Source organism: Schistocerca piceifrons, chromosome 1 (genome assembly GCF_021461385.2).
Source record: "Schistocerca piceifrons isolate TAMUIC-IGC-003096 chromosome 1, iqSchPice1.1, whole genome shotgun sequence".
NCBI classification, from domain to species: Eukaryota; Metazoa; Arthropoda; class Insecta; order Orthoptera; family Acrididae; genus Schistocerca; species Schistocerca piceifrons.
Genome location: NC_060138.1, coordinates 577998497 through 578021374, shown reverse-complemented (window position 1 = coordinate 578021374; position 22878 = coordinate 577998497). Strand labels below are relative to the sequence as shown.

The 22878-nt window shown below is 44.1% G+C and overlaps 1 protein-coding gene across 2 annotated transcripts in view; it reads left to right on the top strand.

Annotated features, from left to right (window-relative positions):
- The first annotated feature begins 2914 nt into the window (after nucleotides 1-2914).
- The window catches only part of LOC124802248 (transcription factor cwo), a 162439-nt gene continuing 142475 nt past the window's right edge, over nucleotides 2915-22878 (top strand). For both annotated transcript variants that reach the window (XM_047263137.1, XM_047263135.1), the window contains exon 1: nucleotides 2915-3170. In XM_047263137.1, coding sequence (XP_047119093.1) covers nucleotides 3109-3170 — 62 coding nt within the window. In that variant the 5' untranslated portion in view covers nucleotides 2915-3108. The remainder of the gene's footprint in view (nucleotides 3171-22878) is intronic.

Sequence of the window (22878 nt, the reverse complement as noted above, 5' to 3'; positions counted from 1 at the left end):
CCCAGAATATGACGAAAGCGATGTAGAGAAACTGTGGAAACCGTCAAGCCAGGATATGAACCACTGTCCTTCGGAAAGCGAATCCAGTGTCTGTCCCACCTTGATCCGTCGAATATTTCGAGGGAGTGAACGGAACACCTTGCAGGAACGCTCGTCACGTGCTGATAAGAAAAACTCCACGTCTTCATTTCAAAGTATGCCGCCTACATAAAGCGCCACGTGAGCTCGGCAGCGCTCATGGAAATGGAACACAGCGTCTGACTAACCCATTTATTAGGCGCCGGAAGAGCAGATATCTGGCAATGTAACCAGCTATGAAGATGCGCCTTTCCACTTATTCATCGAGATGGTCAGGGGTAAAGGTGACGTTATACTAATGGAGGCAGATGCGGTATTCATATTAGACATCCGCAGCATTTCACTTCTGCAGCAGCAAGATAGAAATCCATTAACGTCATAACAAGAGAAAGGCTTGTTAAGCAATCTCTACATTCGCCTCAAGTGGTTTAGAGATGCCATGAAAATCTAAATCAGAATTGGCGGATGCGGATTTGAACCCTATCCTCCAGACTCCAGTATTATAATTCATATTAAAAATGGCTCTGAGCACTATGGGACTTAACTGCCCCTATAACTTAGAACTACTTAAACCTAACCAACCTAAGGACATCACAAACATCCATGCCCAAGGCAGGATTCGAACCTGCGACGTAGCGGTCGCGCGGTTCCAGACTGAAGCGCCTAGAACCGCTCGGCCACTCCGGCCGGCAATTCATATTACCCCCTCGCTCTGCAACACAAACTGTTATTATATGTAGATAACAAGAAATAAGCATAATATGTCTCTTACTTACTCCTGTTAGCACACTCTTGCTTAATCTGACAGGGGGGAGTGCATATTTAGTAGGGAATATTTATATCTGGACCCGCAAATATAAGTGAGAACAGTGTACCAGCTTATAAAGCATGATTTCCCAAAACTCCGGACTTTACATTGACGAATGTACGTTAGCTGTATCTTATACGCTGGTCCCGCAGAAAGCTACAGTAAGCTATGGGATCTAACAAAGACACTGACGTACAAGATGGCTATGATAATGTGTCCCTGAAAGTCTCCTTCCTCCTGCTGTTGGCGGAATTCTAGTGACAAAAATTACTTCCGTAGCAGGGATTTTTGCTTGTGATCTTCAAGTCGGGAAGCATCTTCAATAAATCACATTGGAAACAATGCCTCTTCTGATTAAGTGCGACAGTGTAAAGGAGTGTGTAGACGAGTGTTGCACGCAATACACAGCTCAATAGTTACAGGATGATAAAAGGAAAACGGAGGTGTCAGCAGTTACATTACGTCTTCTAAACGCTCGTTTCAGCCTCTCGCGGCAGGGGAAAACACGGAGACAGCGGGAAGGTGGTGTGGCTTGCCGGAGGAGCTAGGGTCGAAGAGGGGGCGGGGCATGGGGGGGAGGGGGAAAATCAGCGGAGCATGCTGACACAAACGTGACCGGCGCAGGCAGCGCATGCGCAGAAGGCTCCTGAACCCCGCCCACTGGCCGCCTCACGTGTGCCTACATGCTGCCGGCCACTCGCCTCCGTCCACTTCGTGTAGTTCCGGAGTCGAATCCCAGATGGATACAGTGTCTAATTCAGTTTATCTAAGTTCGACTCGTCTGTCATATTGAACAAGGAAAATCCCGAGGCCGATATCAGTGATAACTGCACTTTCTCGTGTCTCTTTTTAACATATCCATATTTAGCCCCAACTCTTTCTTTGGGCCAATTACCTTTTTTATGCAACGTCTCGTCGACAATATCATCGAATCGAAGCAGTATTTCAGTTCCTTACTGAATTAATTATTACGAGTGGTTTCAAGAAAACTATAGAAAATCGATATCGTAACTGCAGAACCGACATTTCAACTTCGTACTTTCTGAATAGTAAAAAGTTATTTTTACCCTCTGTCTTAAAACGTCCGTTATTTTCTACATCCATACTTTGCAAACCGCTGTGAAGCGCAGGGCAGGGGATTCAAATGTTCACTAAAAGAATTGTACGCTTCGGGACTATCATAAAATTCACCTTGAGGCGTTAGAATAAACGCTAAGAATGGAACATTGGCGACGGAAGGCAAAATCAGCTTGTGGCCCTGTTAAGCTAATAGATAGGCCACGTGTTGAAACAAACCATATCTTTTTTTTTTCAACTTCTGCTACTGAATGTTGATAATGACCGAAGCACATGTATGGCTTTCGAATACACATATTACCATCATGCATAGGCATAGAAGCTACTGAGCTCTATGTGCCAAGAACGTGGGCCAAGTACCTATCCCCACCCATTGTAATTCAGCTTTAATTTTATGGCTGGCTGATGTTTCGTGTTGCGAGATCAGGAGCAGTGAACCCTTCACTAACTATTGAGCGATCTTGGCAAGAAAGCGATCTCCGAAAGCCTCGCTGATGGTGATTTATATACTTATTTATTTATAGATTTACTTGTATATTTATTTGTAGATTTATGGCAAGATTAGCACGGCCTGCGCCTAATAAATTGATTGGCCGCTATAGTATCTTTTACTTTCAGAGCGGTACAATCCATCTTGTTTGCAGAGAGTTCAGTAATTATAAGAAGTGTAGAGTTTTCCGTTGACTTTCACTGGACTAATACTTCAGCGAATTTTTGCAAATCAGTTACACGCAGTGCGGCTGCAGTCAGCGCTTGTGACTGCAACTTCTGCACCTATCGCGGAGAGCGTCTAGAAAAGTCCTTGCCTGCGCGGCGCTACGGCGTTCTTGGCAACGTGCTGCAGACACTGGCGGCGCGGTCGCGTTGGCTGCCACGTGACCGCTGGGGGCCGGGCACATGGCGATCGTGTGACTCGGTGACGTCACTGCCACCGGCACGTGTGCCAAGGCGTGGAAACAAGTGACTGTTCAGTAGCTCGCGCAGCGCAGCAGTGTTCCTTCTTGGTGGTTGGCGTTATGCAATTGTACCTGTCAAAAGAAGGTTTCAGCAGTTTGTTCGTCGTAAACAGCAGCATATTTCTTGCCACAGCATCAGTTGCCTACATCTGCTACTAGTCCCATGTCAAGGAAATCATTTGATCCATTATGGAGACGCACGGTTACTGGGATGAAACATCAGCGTCTTCTCAACATCTGAAATTTGAAACGTGAGTGCCAACTTCCTATGTTTATTTATTGCGCAGTTAACATTCAGCGCATTGACAAAGCTCTTGCGAGTAGCTCTATCAGTGACACGCGCGACGAATCCTTGTTCGTGCATGTGTGTCACATCTTTCGGTCGCACTGTACCTAGTCACGTTTTCCGCAACGTGCTACGCAACGGCTGAAAGTCGTGTCGGTGCAACAATGTTTCCGCGCATTGCAAGCAGTTCTTTTGCATAGTGCTAAGCTAAAATTGTGGTAGTTTTATTAAATTATTTGCCTAAATGATATGAATGCTTATGAGGAAGGTCAAGTTTGGTTTATTTTGTGGGAAGTAAGTGCGAAGTCAGTGTCAGGTGTGCCACCTGTGAATAGAAAAAAGTGCTGAATACATGAACATTCAACTGTAAAGCCAAAAGATTAGTTAAGCTACCGTATTCTGCATATAATCTATTGTACTAAATTGTTAGTTTATTTCTCTTTTTTTTGCTGTATTGTGTACGTCCCCTAATTACATAAGATTGACATTGGGTACCTTATTTCAATTAAAATAGAGGATATTTTGTTGTTCATCATGTAAATCTTGTCTGACGTGCAGCGGATGGATTCGATTCTTGGCGAATAAGAGGAAGGGGGGGAAGAAGGTTATGTGGTAACGTTTACGCGAAAAAAATTATGACAGTTGTTTCGATTATATACTTTTGTATTCGGGTATATTTGCAACGCAACAGTTATTGATTTGATTAGTACATGTAGAACGTGACGTCAGACTCACGCCCCGATTCGGTTTTTATCATCACGTGAGGGTTTCGCCGCATCGTTCACGTGATAGGGGAATGGTACAAGGTTGTAGGAAGGTCGCATGCCAATAGCGAACGAATTTTTGAAGCGTTTGTGACCGACAGATGTCAGAGGCGTGCTCCTTTTTCAGCTGTGAATAGAATATGTTTGTAGAAAAACTGGAATTTGCAATTTCTGACACGATATGATTGCGAACTCTCTCGTACTGTTAAAAAAATGAAAACTGAAGCAAAACAGTATAATAACTGTTACTTGGCTTTTTAAAACTACATTTGTTTTTCCGACGTCGAGAAATCATAGACTGATGCCAAGGTTTACTCGTTTTTATGTACATTTCGTTGAAATTCTGCAAAAACAGTTAGCCCTATTGGTAAACGCACTTCATTGATATGTTTTTCCATTGTTATAGTTCTCGCAATTTGAAGCTGGTGTTTGTTAGTTAATCCTCATGAAGCTTGACCTTTACTGTTGATACTGGTCACGTGCCGAGACCTTGACTAGTGCGTGAGGGAACTGCTGAAACTAGAGCAGACACCCCCCCGTAACTTTGTTACCCACATTTGCTTTCAGTTCTGTCGACCATTTTTCGTCACTTTAAAATCTGATGGTAACAGGGGTTTCACCATTTTTTTATTATCGCTCACAAATCTTCATATTATGAATACAAATTAAATGTTGTATCGTATCGCCCACAGCTTGCTGGGAAAATTTTAGCCGATTTTGGTAATGTTAAGTGCTGTTACAACATTGCTTCTCGGTTGTGCGTTCTACATTCTAAACAAACATCGATAGTTCTTGCGTGCAAGAAAGTGTGCTGCGAAAACATTTCAAAACGGTAAAGTCATACTTTCTGTATTTCTAATTGGCTTGGCATTTGCTTTACGGATCTTTACTTCTTGCCTATGTTTCCCCTACGGTTTTTTTTTCCTTCCTGTACTACGTCATTCATCAAGTTAGCCGAAATGCTATAGTTTATATTTTCATGCGAGAGAATGTACACAAAATTGTATATTTCGCAAAAATTATGGGTCATTTACTGGACGTGACTTCAGCTGTGAGTTTGTTGCAGATCACAGGGGAAAATTTTGTTCCCAGAGAAAACTTGCTCGATATTGATTAACTGCCACTTCAGTAAGGCTATATATTTCAAACTTGTACCGTACTTCTTGTAAATCATATCTCTTTCAAGCTAGTTACTTCATTGGTACAATATTACTGTCAGAAACGAATGGTAAACACGACATTCGCAAAAAAATCCTTTGCACGGTTGAGGGAATATTTATGTGGATCCTTATGTATGAAAACAACCATGTCAAAGGTGTTAGTAAAGCTCATTTTCGTTCCTGTTCATATCATTTCTGGCTTACGGTGATTTTAACTTTTGAAATGAGCTGCATCTTTGAGATGTCAAAGAGCTGATTTCTTACTGACAAATGTGGTACGTAATTTGCTTTGAAGTCAGGGATCTAGGTACCATTTAAGTGGTGGTGATTTATCCTGTATTCGGACTACGTGCCCAGTGATTTGAAGAATGTAATAGATGATAAGACTAATTTGAAACACAAACTGAAATCATATCTGCTTGACAACCCATGTTATTCCATATAAGAATTCCTGAATATGTAGCACTGTAAAGTGTGTGTATGTGTGAAAAAAATAAACATGTCTTAAGATCGATCTAAAAGATAGCCATGTACGTGATCAGATATTATCATATTTTTTACTGAGTAAGTGCTTTACATCTGTTGATTTACTGACTGACGTGTTCCACATCAAAGGCAAAGAAGCAAACAACTAGCTACGAGTGGTAGGTGCACTGGTCACGTGTTGCATAAAAAGCAATCTTTCACCGATAACACACAAGGGGAACCTTATAAACTAGCTGACCTTATAAACTAGCTGTAAATCTGCCTGCGTTGTCTGGATCTTCCTCCGGAGGAATCATTTATCTCCACAACAGCCAAACCGAGATTTGAAGACATGTGGAAGGTCAATTTTTTTTATCATGATCGATTTGTTTTATGAGTTGAACTGCTGGTAAAATGTATTAAGGAATCTACAGCAACATGAATACTCTGAAATCACGTGCCTGGCAGAGAATTCAACGAACCACCTTCACAATAATTCTCTATTATTCCAATCTCGAACAGCGCGCGGAGAAACGAACACTTACAGCTTTCCGTGCTAGCTCTGATTTCCCTTATTTTATTGTGATGATCGTTTCTCCCTATGTAGATCGACGTCAACAAAATATTTTCGCTGTCGGAGGCGGAAGTGGTGATTGAAATTTCGTGAGAAGATTCTGTCGCAACGAAAAATGGTGTCCACCCCAAACCCTGTATCATGTCAGTGATAGTCTCATCCCTATTTGGGGATGATACAAAACGCGCTGGTCTTCTTTGAGCTTTCTCGATGTACTCTGTTAATCCTATCTGGTAAGGATCCTCGACCGAGCAGCAGTACTCCAAAAGAGGACTGTTAAGCGTAGTGTAGGCAGTCTCTTCAGTAGATATGTTGCATTTTCTAAGTGTTATGCCAATAAAACGCAGTCTTTGGTTTACCTTACCCACAACATTTTCTGTGTGTTCTTCCCAGTCAGTCTAAGTTGTTCGTAAATTTAATTCCAAGGTATTTAGTTGAATTTGCGGCTTTTAGGTTTGATTGCTTTTTAGTGTAAAGGAAGTTCAACGGATTCCTTTTAGGGGTACATTGCCAATTTTCGCATCAAACAGATATCTTTTCTAAATCGTTTTGTAGTTTGTTTTGATCTTCTGATGACTTTACTAGACGATAAACGACAGCATCGTCTGCAAACAACCTAAGACGGCTGCTCAGATTGTCTCCTAAATCAGCAGAGGGCCTAAAACATTACCTTTGGGAACGCCAGAAATCACTTCTGCTTCACTCGATTACTGTTCTTCAATTAATGTAAAACTGTGACTTCCCTGACAGGAAATCACGAATCCAGTCACGTAACTGAGACGATATTCCATAAGCACGTTTTGACAACAAGCCGCTTGTGTGGTACTGTGTCAAAAACCTCCTGGAAATCAAGAAATACGGGATCAATTTGAAATCTGTTTTCAGTAGCACTCAACACTTTGTGTGAGTAAAGAGCTAGTTGTGTTTCACAAGAACGATGTTTTCTAAATCCGTGTTGACTGTGTGCCAATAGACCGTTCTCTTGAAGGTAATTAATAATGTTCGAACACAATGTATGTTAGAAAATCCTGCTTCATATCGACGTTAACGATATGGGCCTGTAATTTAGTGGATTACTCCTACTGTCTTTCTTGAATATTGGTGTGACCTGTGCAACGTCCCATTCTGTGGACACTGATCTTTCGCCGAGCGAGCGGTTGTGTACGATTGTTAAGTATGGAGCTATTACTTGTCTACCCGACGGGAGGCCCTAGCCACACGACATTTCCATTTTATATTTACTTGAGCATACACTGAAAGGAACCTAATTGGTATAAAATCTGGACCGGAAGACTTGCTTTTATGAAATGATTAAAGTTGCTTCACTAGTCCGAGGATATCTCCTTCTAAGTTACTTATGTTGGCAGGTGTTCTTGATTCGAATTCTGCAATATTTACTTCGTCGTCTTTGGTGAAGGAATGTCGGAAGGCTGTTTTTAGTAACTGTTTGGCAGCACTGTCGTCGAAAGTATTTTCATTGCCATCGTGCAGAGAAGGCATGATTGTGTCCTGCTGCTGGGATACCCAGCATACTACCAGATTCTGTTGTAAATATCCTGCCAGGTTTCGAGACAAAGTTTCGTTGTGGAAACTGTTATAAGCATATCGTAGTGAAGTCCTCACTAAATTTCGAGCTTCTGTAAAAGATCGCCAATCTTTTAGGTTTTGTGTTCGTTAAAATATGGTATGCTTTGTTCCTTGCTTTTGCGACAGTGTTCTGCCCCGTTTTGTGTACCAAGAGGGATGAGCTCTGCCGGTTGTTAATTTATTCGGTTTTAAATCTGTCAATTACTGCCGATACTATTTCTTTGAATTCAAGCCACATCTGGTGTACACTTACACGTTAATTTGGAAGAAGTGGAGATTCTCTCACAGAAAGGCCTCAAGTGACTTCTTAGCTGCGTTTTTGAATATGTATATTTTTCATTAATTTTTGGAGGATTGGGGGTTAGAGTATTCAGCCTCGCTACGACAACACCGTGTTCACTAATCCCTGTATCCGTTTTGGTGCTCCTCAGGATTATTTGTTGCTAAGAGATCAAGTGTGTTTTCACAGCTGTTTACTGTTTGCGTGGGCTCATGAACTAACTGCTACAAATAATTTTCAAAGAATGTGTTTAACACAATTTCGGATGATATTTTGTGTACCCTCGGGTTTAAACATGCATTATCGCCAACATATCGAGTGTAAATTAAAGTCACCATCAGCTGCAATTGTATGAGTCAGATGCATTTTTAAATTAAGCACAAGATTTCTTTGAACCTTTCAGCAATTGTATCATCCGAGTTGGGGGTTCGTCAAAAGGATCCAGTTTATTATTGTATTCAGGTCGCCAAGAAAGACCTCTACACATACTAACTCACAGGAACTACTTCAGTTTCGTTAGAGGGTAAATTACTTCTAACAGCAACAAACACGCCGCCGCCAACTGTGTTTAACCTTTTTTTCTGAACACCGTTAGGTTATCGGTCCTGTCAACTATGCTGCAAATGGTGAGCTCTGCAGGCATCTTGCAAGCAAGACTGGCAGCATTTACCACTTCTGTTAGCCACTCGAAACCAGAGAGAATCTCTTCCGATCCAAAGCGACACACATTATTGGTACTGATGTGAGCAATCAGCTGCAGCTGGCTGCACCCTGGCTCTTTGTTGCATGTGGAAGGACCCGTTCTATATCTGGAATGGGTCCACCCAGTATGCACACAGAGTGTACATTGGCTTTCTTCCCCTCCTTGGCACACTGGACGCGCATTTGGGGCGATGACAGTTCAAACCCACGTACGGCCATCCTGATTTAGATTTTCCATGATTTCCCAAAATTGCTTCAGGCAAATGCCCGAAAGGGCACAACTGGCTTCCTTTCCCATCCTTCCCTAATCCGATGGGACCTATGACCTCGCTGTGTGGTCCCCTCCCTGGAATCAACCAACACTCCTTGGCAGGTATGTCCCTAAGTGGCCCCATAACGCGTCTAACATTGGAACTCCACCTACCAATAATCCCACACTCTGGGATTGCCTCGACCTTGCAGGCTGAGAGCTTCCCTCTGAAACATGACAAGTGACTGCATCTGGCTGAGACACAGTGTCAGCCACAGGCAGCACCCTGAAACCTGTTTGTCGACTAACTGTGGAGGCTGTAACGTAAAGCCCCCTGGGAAGTATTTCGCTGCCTGCCACGACCCGAGGTGACTTCCCACTTGACCACGAGTAGGGGTCAACTTCAGTGCAAGAATTAACTGGACTTGCCACCAGTGCGGGCTGATCGGCAGACACATATGTGCTGGACATCCGTTGTGTCTCCACTGCCGGCCCACAAGAGTGATGCCCACCCACTGCAGCCTCAAGCTGTGTAACTGAAGCCATCACATCCTGGAGCTAAGAATGGAGTGTCACCAACTCGGCTCGTCTCAGCACACAGCAATAACAGTCCCAGACCGTGGAAAACTACACTACACAAACAGAAACAATCGACATGTGCTACGGAACTCTACTGTGGACAAGGAGGAAAATGCACAACTGTGTCTAATAAATCAGATTAACGCTCAGAGATTCAGAAACTGAAATATCAAAGCTCTCAGCTGAGGTTAAATAATTGGCACCTGATTAGATACTTGTAATATATCACAAAATCAGGTTACTTTCCGACGCAAACAAAAACGTGAGAGCTGTATCTCTTAAACATTAAGTTAACACGCAGAAACTCAAGAAACTAAACTACCAAAGTATACAGCTGAGACTACACAATTCGTTCCTGTTAAGGAACGCATAAAATGTCCCAAAATGGGTCACTTCCCTGTCGCTGCTGTGCCTCTGCTGGCTGCTGCTGCCTAACTATGGATTATGACGTGCTTCCTCTGTTTGTTGCATTTCCTTTGCAGTTCTGGATAAGCCTGCGCGATAGTGTCGGCGTTTGAAAATAATGTGGGCACTCATTCTAAGGGATTTCCCACGGGCAGCCACTGGACGGAGAACATGTGCACACATTCTCCTTGTGTAGTAAATGGTTCAAATGGCTCTGAGCACTATGGGACTTAACATCTGAGGTCATCAGTTACCCTAGAACTTAGAACTACTTAAACCTAACTAACCTAAGGACATCACATACATCCATGCCCGAGGCAGGATTCGAACCTGCGACTGTAGTGGTCGCGTGGTTCCAGACTGAAGCGCCTAGAACTCCTCGGCCACATCGGCCGGCCCTTGTGTAGTAGTGACGTCATAGTGCTCCACCAGCGTTATGTGACGCCTTCAGGACTGCGCAGCATCCATCAAAACTGACGCCAGATGAAACGCGCGCTAAGAAGTGTGGGTGTGTTTCTGGCTGCAAAACTAGCCTGTAGTTGTTTAGACGACAGATGATAGGCCAAAAAAGGGCCATTCACGAACTCCTCTTCAGACTCTTCTTCAAAAACTGAGAGAAACTACACTAATAACTATTATTATTGTTATTATTATTATTATTATTATTTCTCCATACAGATACGACACTTCACCGGCAATTATCTGTGGAGACTTGCAGACTTTTTTATTTGACTGGGAACCAGCATTTCGTCTCCTGCGACGCTTTTGTCTCCTGCGACTTAGAAATTTCGTAATTGGTTAGAAGGAATATTGGAGTTCAGCGTCCTATCGACGTTTTTGTCGTTAAAGAAGTAGGCCTATGTACATGTTGTATATTACTGTCATAGCGGACAACGTTAATAGTAATCTCAACCTTTTTGCAGATTATCCAGTAATCTGATGACATACTTCACTAGAATGAAGCACTTCGCAAAACTCGAAAATGTAGTACCCAGTGAACACAATATCCGTGAGTCAGTTAATGGGGATATGAAATAAAATAGGCTTAATCGTAGGTAAATCAGTTGGCAGACTTCGGTTCATTGGCAGGAAAACAGCTGTCCGTCATAAAAATGGAGACAGCTTACAAAACAATCGTGCAGGCGAGTCTACACCATCACTCAACACTATGGATTCCATAAGAAACAAAATTAACTGGGTACTTTGAACCTATACAAAGAAGAGCGACAACAGTGATCACAGATTTGTGTGCCTCAGCCGATGAAAAACGGGAACTGGAAGACGCTTCAAGTCAGACATAAACTACCCATTACAAACCTACACAAAGTTGCAAGAACCAGTCTTAAGGAATCAGCATCCAACGTATCGTTTCCATAGTGATCATGGAGCAAGATTAGACTAATTATAGCATGCACAGAGGTAAAAGCACAGTCATTCTTCTTGCACTCCGTAAGTAGATTAGATTGGAGCAAACCCTAATTTGTAGTACACTGGCAAATTCCCTCGTCCATGAGTATCGCAGTGGTTCTTCGAGGATGGATGCAGATTTAGAGTGGAAGTGGGGAAGGGTGAGGAAGGACATTGCTTGTTGCTGTAAGGCAGCGTAACGACGTTTGCCGAATGTGATTAAGGGGGAGCATGGAATATCAAAATCGGTATGGCCAGACTATTGATGGCCTGTATCACTGCCTTCCCAAATCCGAGTCTAGTGTTGTAACGACAGCATCACTTTATTCCGTATAACAGGCTCGAGGCAGATACCGGAAGTTATAATACTGAGCATGGACTTTATTTTCACAGAGCTGCACTTGTATATGGACAAACCGAGGAGCTTAAACTGAGTATTCCACATATGACTGATGTAAAACGCCTCTCATTTTTATACGTTTCCTAGTCTCTGCATTCTTCGCTAAGTAATCTTGTAACGTACCCGTTTCAGCTGCGTTACTCATGGGGCTTGCATTCATCTTGAGTTTGTCTGAGTCATTTAATGTGATCGCATTTCGTTTTTTCTGGTTGAACAGACGAAGAAGCACTGGTTATCTCAGTACCTGTCCAAAGATGTAAATGAACTCGTAGCTTCTTCCCCCTACTGAAAATATGTGAAGAATAGTAAAATGTCTCAGTCAACTTGCTTATATAAAAATCGTCAAGGATAATTTTCCCAGGAAATTCTGCAGTCAACTGATGTTTATGTTATCATCATGTGATTATACTGTCCTTTTTGTTTTCTTTATTTAACATTCTATTAACATGATGATCGTTGGGGACACTTTTACCTCTGGTGTCCAAGAGTGAGGCCTCAATCTGTTGGTAATTCACTTCGGCCTTCACCTGATATTCTCCGAAGTTACAGGAAGGCAAATCTTGTGCCTTGGCGAGCAATTGAGTCCAGCTCTTCACAAATGTGCTGTCATTGCTGTAACATCTACACGCCCCTTTGAAGTGTGATTTTACCTGTAAACATCACAGTTGAAGTTTTTCGCGTCATACCTCGATCGGTTGTGTTACCTTCTCCGCATCCCGTCTTAGCAACTGCAAAATACACTACTGGCCATTAAAACTGCTGCACCAAGAAGAAATGCAGATGATAAAAGGTATTCTTTGGACAAATATATTGTACTAGAACAGACATGTGATTACATTTTCACGCAATTTGGTGCATAGACCCTGAAAAATCAGTACACAGAAAAACCACATCTGGCCGTAATAACGGCCTTGATACGCCTGGTCATTGAGTCAACCAGAGCTTGGATGGCGTGTACAGGTACAGCTGCCCATGCAGCTTCAACACGATACCACAGTTCATCAAGAGTAGTGGCTGGCGTATTGTGACGAGCCAGTTGCTCGGCCACCATTGACCAGACGTTTTCAATTGGTGAGAGATCTGGTGAATGTTCTGGCCAGGCAGCAGTCGAACATTTTCTGTATCCAGAAAATGCGGTCGTGCATTATCCTGCTCAAATGTAGGGTTTCGCAGGGATCGAATGAAGGGTAGAGCCACGGGTCGTAACACATCTGAAATGTAACGTCCACTGTTCAAAGTGCTGTCAATGCGAGCAAGAGGTGACCGAGACGTGTAACCAATGGCACCCCATACCATCATCCCAAGTGATACGCCAGTATGGCGATGACGAATACACGCTTCCAATGTGCGTTCACCGCGATGTCGCCAAACACGGATGCGACCATCATGATGCTGTAAACAGAACCTTGATTCATCCGAAAAAATGATGTTTTGCCATTCGTGCACCCAGGTTCGTCGTTGAGTACACCATCGTAGGCGCTCCTGTCTGTGATGCAGCGTCAAGGGTAACCGCAGCCATGGTCTCCGAGCTGATAAGTCCATGCTGCTGCAAACGTCGTTGAACTGTTCGTGCAGATGGTTATTGTCTCTCAGACGTCCCCATCTGTTGACTCAGGGATCGAGACTTGGCCGCACGATCCGTTACAGCCATGTGGATAAGATGCCTGTCATCTCGACTGCTAGTGATACGAGGCCGTTGGGATCCAGCGTGGCGTTCCGTATTACCCTCCTGAACCCACCGATTCCATATTCTGCTAACAGTCATTGGATCTCGACCAACGCGAACAACAATGTACGATAAACCGCAATCGCAATAGGCTACAATCCGACCTTTATCAAAGTCGGAAACATGATGGTAAGCATTTCTCCTCCGTACACGAGGCATCACAACAACGTTTCACCAGGCAACTCCGGTCAACTGCGGTTTGTGTATGAGAAATCGGTTGGAAACTTTCCACATGTCAGCACGTTGTAGGTGTCCCCACCGGCGCCAACCTTTTGTGATTCCTCTGAAAAGCTGCATATCACAGCATCTTCCTGTCGGTTAAATTTCGCGTCTGTAGCACGTCATCTTCGTGGTGTAGCAATTTTAATGGCCGGTAGTGTAGTTCTATGTCCAGGGGACTGATGACCTCAGATGTTAAGTCCCATAGTGATTGGAGCCATTTGTCTGGCATCGCAGCAAGCTAGCTGAAACCTGTCCGATATCCCGCGTGCCCGATGGTTACACACAGCGGTGGGTACTGCAGTATTGGAACGTGCGGACACTCTCATTCGAGGTGATGGACGGATCATAGTCAAACACCTCGCTGCTCAACTAGGCGTCTCTGTTGGTGGTACTGACACACTCATGCAGCACTTGGAATACTCAAAGGCGTTTGCCCGCTGGGTTCCTCGCTTCCCAACAGAAGACCATAAAGAGCAACGAAGGATTATCTGTGCGGAATTGCTTGCGCGTTACGAGGCTGATCGTGACAATTTTTTGTCTAACATCGTCACAGGCGATGAAACATGGGTTCGTCACTACGAACTGGAAAAATAACTGCAATCCATTGATTGGTGCCGCACCTCTTCTCTTCCGAAGAAAAAGTTCAAAGCCACACCCTCAGACGGTAATGTCATGGCAATGGTCTCCTGGGACTCTGAAGGGGTTATTCTGTTTGTTGTCCTTCCCTCATGTTGCAATGATCAACTCTGAATTCTATTGCGCTACCCTTAGAAAACTGAAGAAACGATTCCGGAATGTTCGTCGTCACAAAAATGCGAACGAACTTACCCATGACAACGCAAGGCCTCACACAAGTCTGCGCACTCGAGCGGAGCTGACAAAACTTCACTGAACTGTTCTCCCTCATCCACCCTACAGCTCGGATCTTGCACATTCCGATTTCCATCTGTTTGGCCCAATGAAGGATGCACTTCGCGGGAAGCACTACTTGAATGACGGGGAAGTTAATGATGTAGCAAAACGTTGGCCCTCCCGGTAAGGTGATGTAAGGCCGTCGCTTTTAACGGAGATTATGTTGAAAAATAGGGTTTTGTAGTCAAAGAGTGGGGAATGATATGGTGTACTGGAATCCTGAAAAAAGCTAGCTTGCTTTCAGAAAAAAAAGTGTGTTGCTTTACTTGTTGAACATCTCTCGTATAACTCAAGGGATCAAGGAAGTCGCGAAACAGAACGGTAATGGGCGCTGTGGAAGGTTTACTTCTTGCTTCTTAAAGTGGTGATGATGACAATAATAATAATACAGTAATAATGTCACTGACGCTTCTCAAGCATTACCTGACGCCAGCAATGAGCACTGACCACCAATAACAACTGGGTCCACTGGCGCCGCTAGAAACCCAGACTTCCGACGTTCGGAAAAAAGAAATAAAAGTTATGTTCAGTCCTCCTGTGATATGATCATGAAAACTGAAATACTATCTAAATGAACCATTTCGATACTAGAACGCTCTTTCCATTTGTTACTTTACATCATTGTTTGCTAACTGAGATTAAATACGTTGAAGTCGTTCCTGATATTTTGGAATCTCATCCTGTCAAGTAGAGTGCAACTAGGAACTGCCGTTAGCAATCTTAATTCTACGTTCTGTATCGTTTTGATCTGTCGTTCAGTGAATGTCCTACATTCACACCCAACATCAACATTTTTAGCGCCACTACTTTATCAGTAATGTATCTCTTACCCTATTTTTAAAATGCCGTTTGATTGCGGCACATAGCATTTTTGTAGCTTTGTACTCACGTCATCGTTTGATGTGTATGTAATATCGGATCCAAAAAGTAGTTCAGCTTACTTTATTTCTGTGACTATTTTGCCTTTAAGTCATTCACATCCTCCAAATGTCATTACTTTTCAGAGCACAAGCGAACGAAAGATTACCTGTCTTCTTTCCGCCAGCAGTGCTCGGTGTATCGCCCTATAATCTACCCTCCCTCTTTCGCTTCTTGTCCCTCTCCCGCCACTTACCCCTCCGCTTTCAATTTTATTTTCAATGATCACCCCTGTGCTAGGCGAAGGACGGGGGGGGGGGGGGAGGCGTCACAGATCACAGGAAACTCATAGATAGAGAGGATGAGAAAACGATGCACATTTTTTTTTTTTACAAAATAATGCTGAAAGACGTTGAAAAACAAGAGTTTATTAACCATCAAACATACTTATTTTTCTAATCATTCCATGCTGCCTCCAACTGTTAATTTTTACTTTTAGTATTGTTAAACAATTTCGGCGATATACCCTTTTCATTATAAAAAGAATATATATCTTCAGTACACTGATCTTTAAGCTAAAGTAATGACTAAACAGAATATAAATTACATTAGATGAACTAATTTTCTAGATAAATTTGTTAGCTGTTTGATTATCCAAAATCTGCAATGACATATATTGTCAATTCAGTCGTAGGTGTTGTTACAGGGAACTTAGTCCCATGTACACAACATATTTACAGTGATGATGATGTTTGGTTTGCGGGGCGCTCAACTGTGCAATGTTTTCACAGTCCAATTTTATACACAGTCCGATCTAGCTACTGTCACGAATGATGATGATGGTGATGAAATGATGAGGACAACACAAACACCCAGTCCCCGGGAAGAGAAAATCCCTATCCCGGCCGGGAATCGAACCCGGGACACCGTGATCCAGAGGCAGCAACGGCTAGACCACGAGCTGCGGACATATTTATAATAATGACACACACACACGCATTGCGGGTACTTCATATACATCTAATAGCGTGGATACAGGGCAAGTAGCATTGCAGCTCTACCACTTACAATAAAATACAGTGACAGAAATAAAATCGGAACACGAAGAACGAGTTGTACGACATAAACGGAAGTTGGTAGGCGTGTTTCTAAATCTGAAAGATGGCATCTATTAAAATTTCGTGCCAGTCGCATAAGTCAATTAGTTTTGCTTTAAATACGCTCTGTAATGGTCGTGAGCGTTAGTTACGGTTGAGAGTGGTGTTGATGTTAGTCAGCAAATATGCCATTGCCAACGTCTTACTGAGTTTGAATGAGGTCGTGTAATAGGGCTACGAGAAGCTGGATGTTCCTTCTGCGATAATGCAGAAAGTCTTGGCAGGAATGTAGCCACTGTACACGATTGCTTTCAGCGATGTTCGCGAGAATGCGCGGTCACAAGAAGACTGTGCTCCCTTGGACCATATGGCACTACCGAGAGAATTTTTTTTTTTTAATGGTTCAAATGGCTCTGAGCACTATGGGACTTAACACCTGGGGTCATCAGTCCCCTAGAAATTAGAACTTCTTAACCTGACTAACCTAAGGACATCATACACATCCATGCCCGAGGCAGGATTCAAACCTGCGACCGTAGGGGTCGCACGGTTCCAGACTGAAGCGCCTAGAACCACTCGGCCACACCGGCCGGCCCGAGAGGAAAGAATATCTTGTTCGGTGCATGGCTCTGGCGCATCGTAATGCATCTCTAGTAGCAATTTGAGCAGCAGCTGACCATAGTGACACAACGAACTGTTAAAAATCGGTTATTTCAAGGACAGCTTGGAGGGAGGTGCCTTTTAGCGTGCATTCCACGGTCCCCAAGTTACCGCCATTTGTGACTTCAGGGCTGTCAAACGAGAGGCATTGGAGGGCAGGGAGGAGGCCTGTTGTATTTTCTGATGAAAGCTGGTTCTGCCTTGGTGCCAGTGACGGCCGCGAGTTGGTTGGAAGGAGGCCAGCTAAGGGCCTGCAACCAACCTGTCTGTGTTCTAGATACACTGAACCTACACCTGTTGTTATGGACTGTGGTCCAATTTCTTACGACAGCAGGAGCACTCTAGTGGTTATCCCTGACTGCAAGTCTGTTGATTCGATCTGTTGTGCTGCCATTCATGAACAGCATTCCAGGGGGTGTTCTCCAACAGGATAACGCTTGCCCGCATACCGCTGTTGTAATCCACATGCTATACAGATTGTCGACATGTTGCCTTGGCCTGCTGGCTCACCATCGGGTATATATACGACATCAACGGACAACTCTAGCGGCATCCACTAATTGCTTTAACGTTCCCCGTGTTGACCGACCAGCTGCTAGAGACACGGAACTCCATCCCACAAACTGACATCCAGCACCTGTACGACATAATGCATGCACGTTTGCATGCTTGCGTTCAACATTCTGGCGGTTACACCGCATTTCACATTTGCAATGACTTATCTCTTACACACATTAACCTGTGACCTTGCAATGTCAATCTTTTTGGTGTTGCGATTTTTTCCGTCAGTGTATGTTATAATATTTTACATCTGCATATTAACAGTTGTGGACGAAAAGGAATAATTTTAAAATACTTAGGAACGGTGGACCCAGGTTCAAAGAAAATCAAACTAATACTACCACTTTGTAATAGGTACCTACTACACACAATGTACTTTATTGAGGGAGCATAGTTTGTACGAGATTTGTACCTGTTATTTTGCTGTCAAGCAGGTAACGTCCTGATGTATGCGAATGCTTTCTGTATTCACATTTTTACCGGTTTGATGCGCAAATGTGACTCGAGAGAAATGACGCGAACTGAAAATACAGCGCTATTGCAGTCCTTTAGAACCCAGAGCCATGTGGCATTTTCCGTCGCGAGGTGAATAGCGAAAATCGACAGCCTAGTTGTCATATTTCGCGACAAACTACTCTGGGGATCCATGCTGCTAGTCAGTCCCGTGTTCTGGCTTTCTTTGGATTGATGCTCAGTTGATACTTTTGTCTACATGGCGGGGCAGGGAGCGAGATCGGTTTTATTTAATTTTAATTTTTTTTTCTTGGGGGAAGGGGGGCGTTTGTTTCCTCTTCCCAGGCCACTCTCGGGGAAAGCCCTTTTTGAGACGTAAGCATGCAAGATGCTTTACGGCAATTATAGTGATACGATGGGTGCGTTGCTGCAGCTTTTTTTTACGTCTGTGGGATGGAGAGCGTGAGGCTGTTATTGCGCAGCTCAACCGCTTTTCAGTCCAGGTGCTGTAGTCCTGATGTGGCATTGTTTTATTCACTGCGGGCGCCGCGCGGAAAGAGTAAACATTGTGTCGCTTCTTTGCGACATTCGAGTGAGAAATGCGTCTAGAAATCGGCGGAGATGGTAGAAGTGCACAAGCTGTCCTTGGCGGCGCTCGCGCCCGGGAGAAAATGTGTCAGTAGGGCGGTCGGTACGGCGGCGACACGCGGCCAGTGGGCCTCGGCTGGCACACAGGACAGCAGGAGGGGCTACACGTGTCAGCTGCAGTCTCATGGGCGTGCTTCACAAAGCGAACTGTTCGCTAATACCGCCCTCGCTGTGTGGGCACAGCGGCAATACGAGTGCTAGGAGAACAGATGCAGATGCTAAGCTTTGCAAACAGCCCCCCCTCTGGCCGAGAGTGTGAAAGGTTTAAGAAGTGTTGAGTGTAGTGCACAGATTTCGAATGTCAGAATTACGGCTACGTCCAAAAAAGACAAAGTCGGGAGCGACGAAAAGAGGTAGAAATAAAAACACTTTAGAAGACGTATAAGATTATTTGTCTGTATAAACCAAGAATACTCAAGATGCAGAAAGGAAGAGACACAAATTAACTTAGCGGAGACCAAAAAGTTTTTATTTATTTGGTCCAGGTATCATATATTGGCTTTGAAATTAAGAAGTAGTTTCTGCAGCTGGAAATTGGGAGCACATGGAAATGAACCCTAAGCAGTGGGAAACTACACACTGAGGTGACAAGTCATCGGACACCTCCCAAAATTGTGTCGCACCTGCTTTTGCCCGACGCAGTGCAGCAACTCGACGTGGTATGGACTCAACAAGTCGTTGGAAATCCCCTGCAGGTAAATTGAGTCATGCTGCCTCAATAGCCGCCCATAATTGCAAAGGTGTTGCCGGTGCAGGATTTTGTGCACGAACTGACCTCTCGATTATATCGCATTTAAATGTTCGATGGCATTCATGTCGGGCGATCTGGAGAGCCAAACCATTCGCTCATTCATAAAAATTCCATCGTTGTTTGGAAACATGAATGGCTGCGAGTAGGCGAACATAAACATTCCGGTCATGATCGGTTCAGTTGGACCAGAGGATCCAGTCCATTCCATGTTAAGACAGACCACATCATTATGGAGCATCTCCAGTTTGCTCAGTGCATTGTTGAGAACTTGGGTCCATCTTTTCGTGGGGTCTGCGCCTCACTGGAACCCTACTATCAGCTTTTACCAGCTGAAATCTGGACTCAACTGACCAGCCGTCTAGGGTCCAACCGATATGGTCACGAACCCAGGACAGGCCCTGCAGGCAATTGTTGTGCTGTTATCAAAGGCACTCGCGTCGATCTTCTGCTACCATAGCCCATTAACGCCAAATTTCGTCGCATTGTCCTAATTGATATGCTCACAGTACGTCCCACATTGATTTACGCGTGTATTTCACGCAGTGTTGCTTGTCTCTTAGCGTTGACAGCTCTACGCAAACGCCGCTGCTCTGTCGTTAAGTGAAGGCCGTCGGCCACTACGTCGTCGGTGGTGAGAGGTAACGCCTGAAATCTGATATTATCGTCACACTCTGTCAATCTCGGAATACTGAATTCCCTCACGATTTTCGAAATGGAATGTCCCGTGCGTCTGGTTCCAATTACCATTCTGCATTCAGATTGTGTTTATTCCCTTCTCGCGGCCGTAATAACATAGGAAACCTTTTCACATGAATCACCTGAGTACAAATGATAGCTCTTTTAGTATACGCGATACTACAGCCACCTGTATATGTGCATACCGCCATCCCATGGCTTTTGCCACCTCACTGTGCACATCCTTCTCACTTTCATGATCAACGTGCCACAAAGGAAAGGTAAGGTAAAAAGTAAAATTGGCATTGTGTGGTTTGAATACACAGTGCTGTGTTATGCAGGGTTCTTATGAAGGTGGTCTGACGTTGCCTTCCTCCGACATTTGAACTGACTTCCGCAGTCAGTTATAGAGGGACCTACGGTTTTAAGGCGGGCTCCGAACTGCGGCGCAACATGACATTTTACACATTAACGAATACTGCCAGAGCTGAAGGATTCATGAGTGACAGACTGGACTGGTGTTCGAATCCGCTTTGTAGTCTGGCACTTTACCTCTTGAGCCAGCGAAGTTTGAATCACGAAAAAGGTAGAGATTGACGTAACTTAGTAATTGAACCTTGGTTGCTCAGTGCTTAAATGTGAGACTAATAGTCCAAAGATGTGGAATTGAAACCCCAATTGGCCCTAGGACTTTTATGTTACGTACCGCCTCTTCACCCCTGGAAAACATATGTTAACTGGAAAAATGTCAATTTGCACCAAGGCCCGGAATCATCCTGCAACTGGCATATGTGCCCAATGGAACACCGTCTTCAGTACGATCGTGCCCAGAAAAGCTCAACGGTGCTCATACTAATCGGTGGCTGGAAGACGGCTTTATATTTTTCATTCCTAGAAAAGTTCCCAGCTAAGAATCCCAAGCGTCTTTATTTTACACTAGAAACCCTACGTTCTTGGCAATTCGTTTCCTCTCAAAAAAGAATCGCTTCGTACTGAGAATTTTCAGTCTTGTTACGCAGCTTGACAGAAAGCGCTTTTCTTTCTCGGTTTGCCTATTCGTAAGAAAGGAAATTAACATTAACATTATTAACATTAGGAATAAACATCCCGCTGCCGCCGAGGTCATTAGATACTCGCAGTTCGCTCACGTCTTCCCAGTCCCCTAGTACTTAGAACTACTTAAACTTAACTAACCTAAGGACATCACACACGTTCATGCCCAAGGCAGGATTCGAACCTGCGACCGTAGCAGTCACGCGGTTCCGGACTGCAGCGCCTAGAACTGCACGGCCACCGCGGCCGGCTTTCGCACCCAGAAAGTTACTGTCTAAGATGGCCAATGGCTACCAAGGGGCCATGTGACCGATGATTGTTACTATGCACTTGCAGGAATAGGTGGCGACCTCCATTCCAACTCGTTGCAGCCATCCCAGCAGTGATACAGCGAGTACTGCGGTCAGCATGCTTCATAAACACAGGACGCGCGTTAGGCGACCAGACCACATGTGCAGTGCTCTGCTTTTACCCTAGGAAATAGTGTTTGCAGTTTGTCTGTAGCTGTGTTCAGCGGATTTCGGATTAAAGCAGGGTCGTTCTCTTCACGAATGAGCCTTAGTTCAGCTTCCAAAGTGGGAGAAAATGTATTGCAAATTGGCGAGTACTTAGAAACCATTTCAAGCGGTAAAATATATCCCTTCAGACGTAGCTGTGTTTATGTATACGGTGCTATTTCCATAGGTGGTTGCAGAGATCTCCATTTGGAAGTGTAGCAGCGCAGGTCTGTAGGAATGACATCATTGACTCCTATGTCCGCTTTTGTGCCCGTGCAATAGGTTCGACTTCAGACTACAAGACGACAACACTAGACAACAAAGGGTCTCGTGGACGAATACTTCCAAGAGCAAACAACTCGTCGCCCGGAAGGGTCAGCTTGATTTCCGGATGGGGATGGCATAGAACATGTTTGGGTGGTGGTGCTGCTAGCAGTTCTTCTACCAAGTCCCATGCCGCTCTGAGAGCAGCTTTGCAAGAAAGATGGCGTTCACTTCCAAAGGATCTCATAGACACCATCGTTAATTACTTCACACACCTCAGAATGTGCTGTTTTGCTGCTCGAGGTAAAGACGACCCCTCTTATAGACGCTACTTGGGCTACAACAAACTGACACATCAATTTTGTACATTTGAAAACGTAGATTCTTTGTCTGTTGCTCTGTTGTCTTGTTTTACTTGCTCAGTGTCGTATGTTCTACTCTTCGGCCAAACGTCATCCCATTCTCAACCTTTATTGTTCCTTCGTTTATCGAAATCAGTGTAGTACCACACACTACAATCCTCACCCGGGGATTGAACGAAAGCTTTCACTTGAATTACGACCTACACTGGGTGTCCTGCTATTTTGCGCTGTTGGCCGTTAAAACAGCAACACTATGAAGTCGGTATGCAGCAAACGTTAAACTGGAATGAAATGTATTACATGTTGGGATAAGCAAATGATTAATATGTCAACGAATCCCGCGCAAAATAGAATGAGTTAC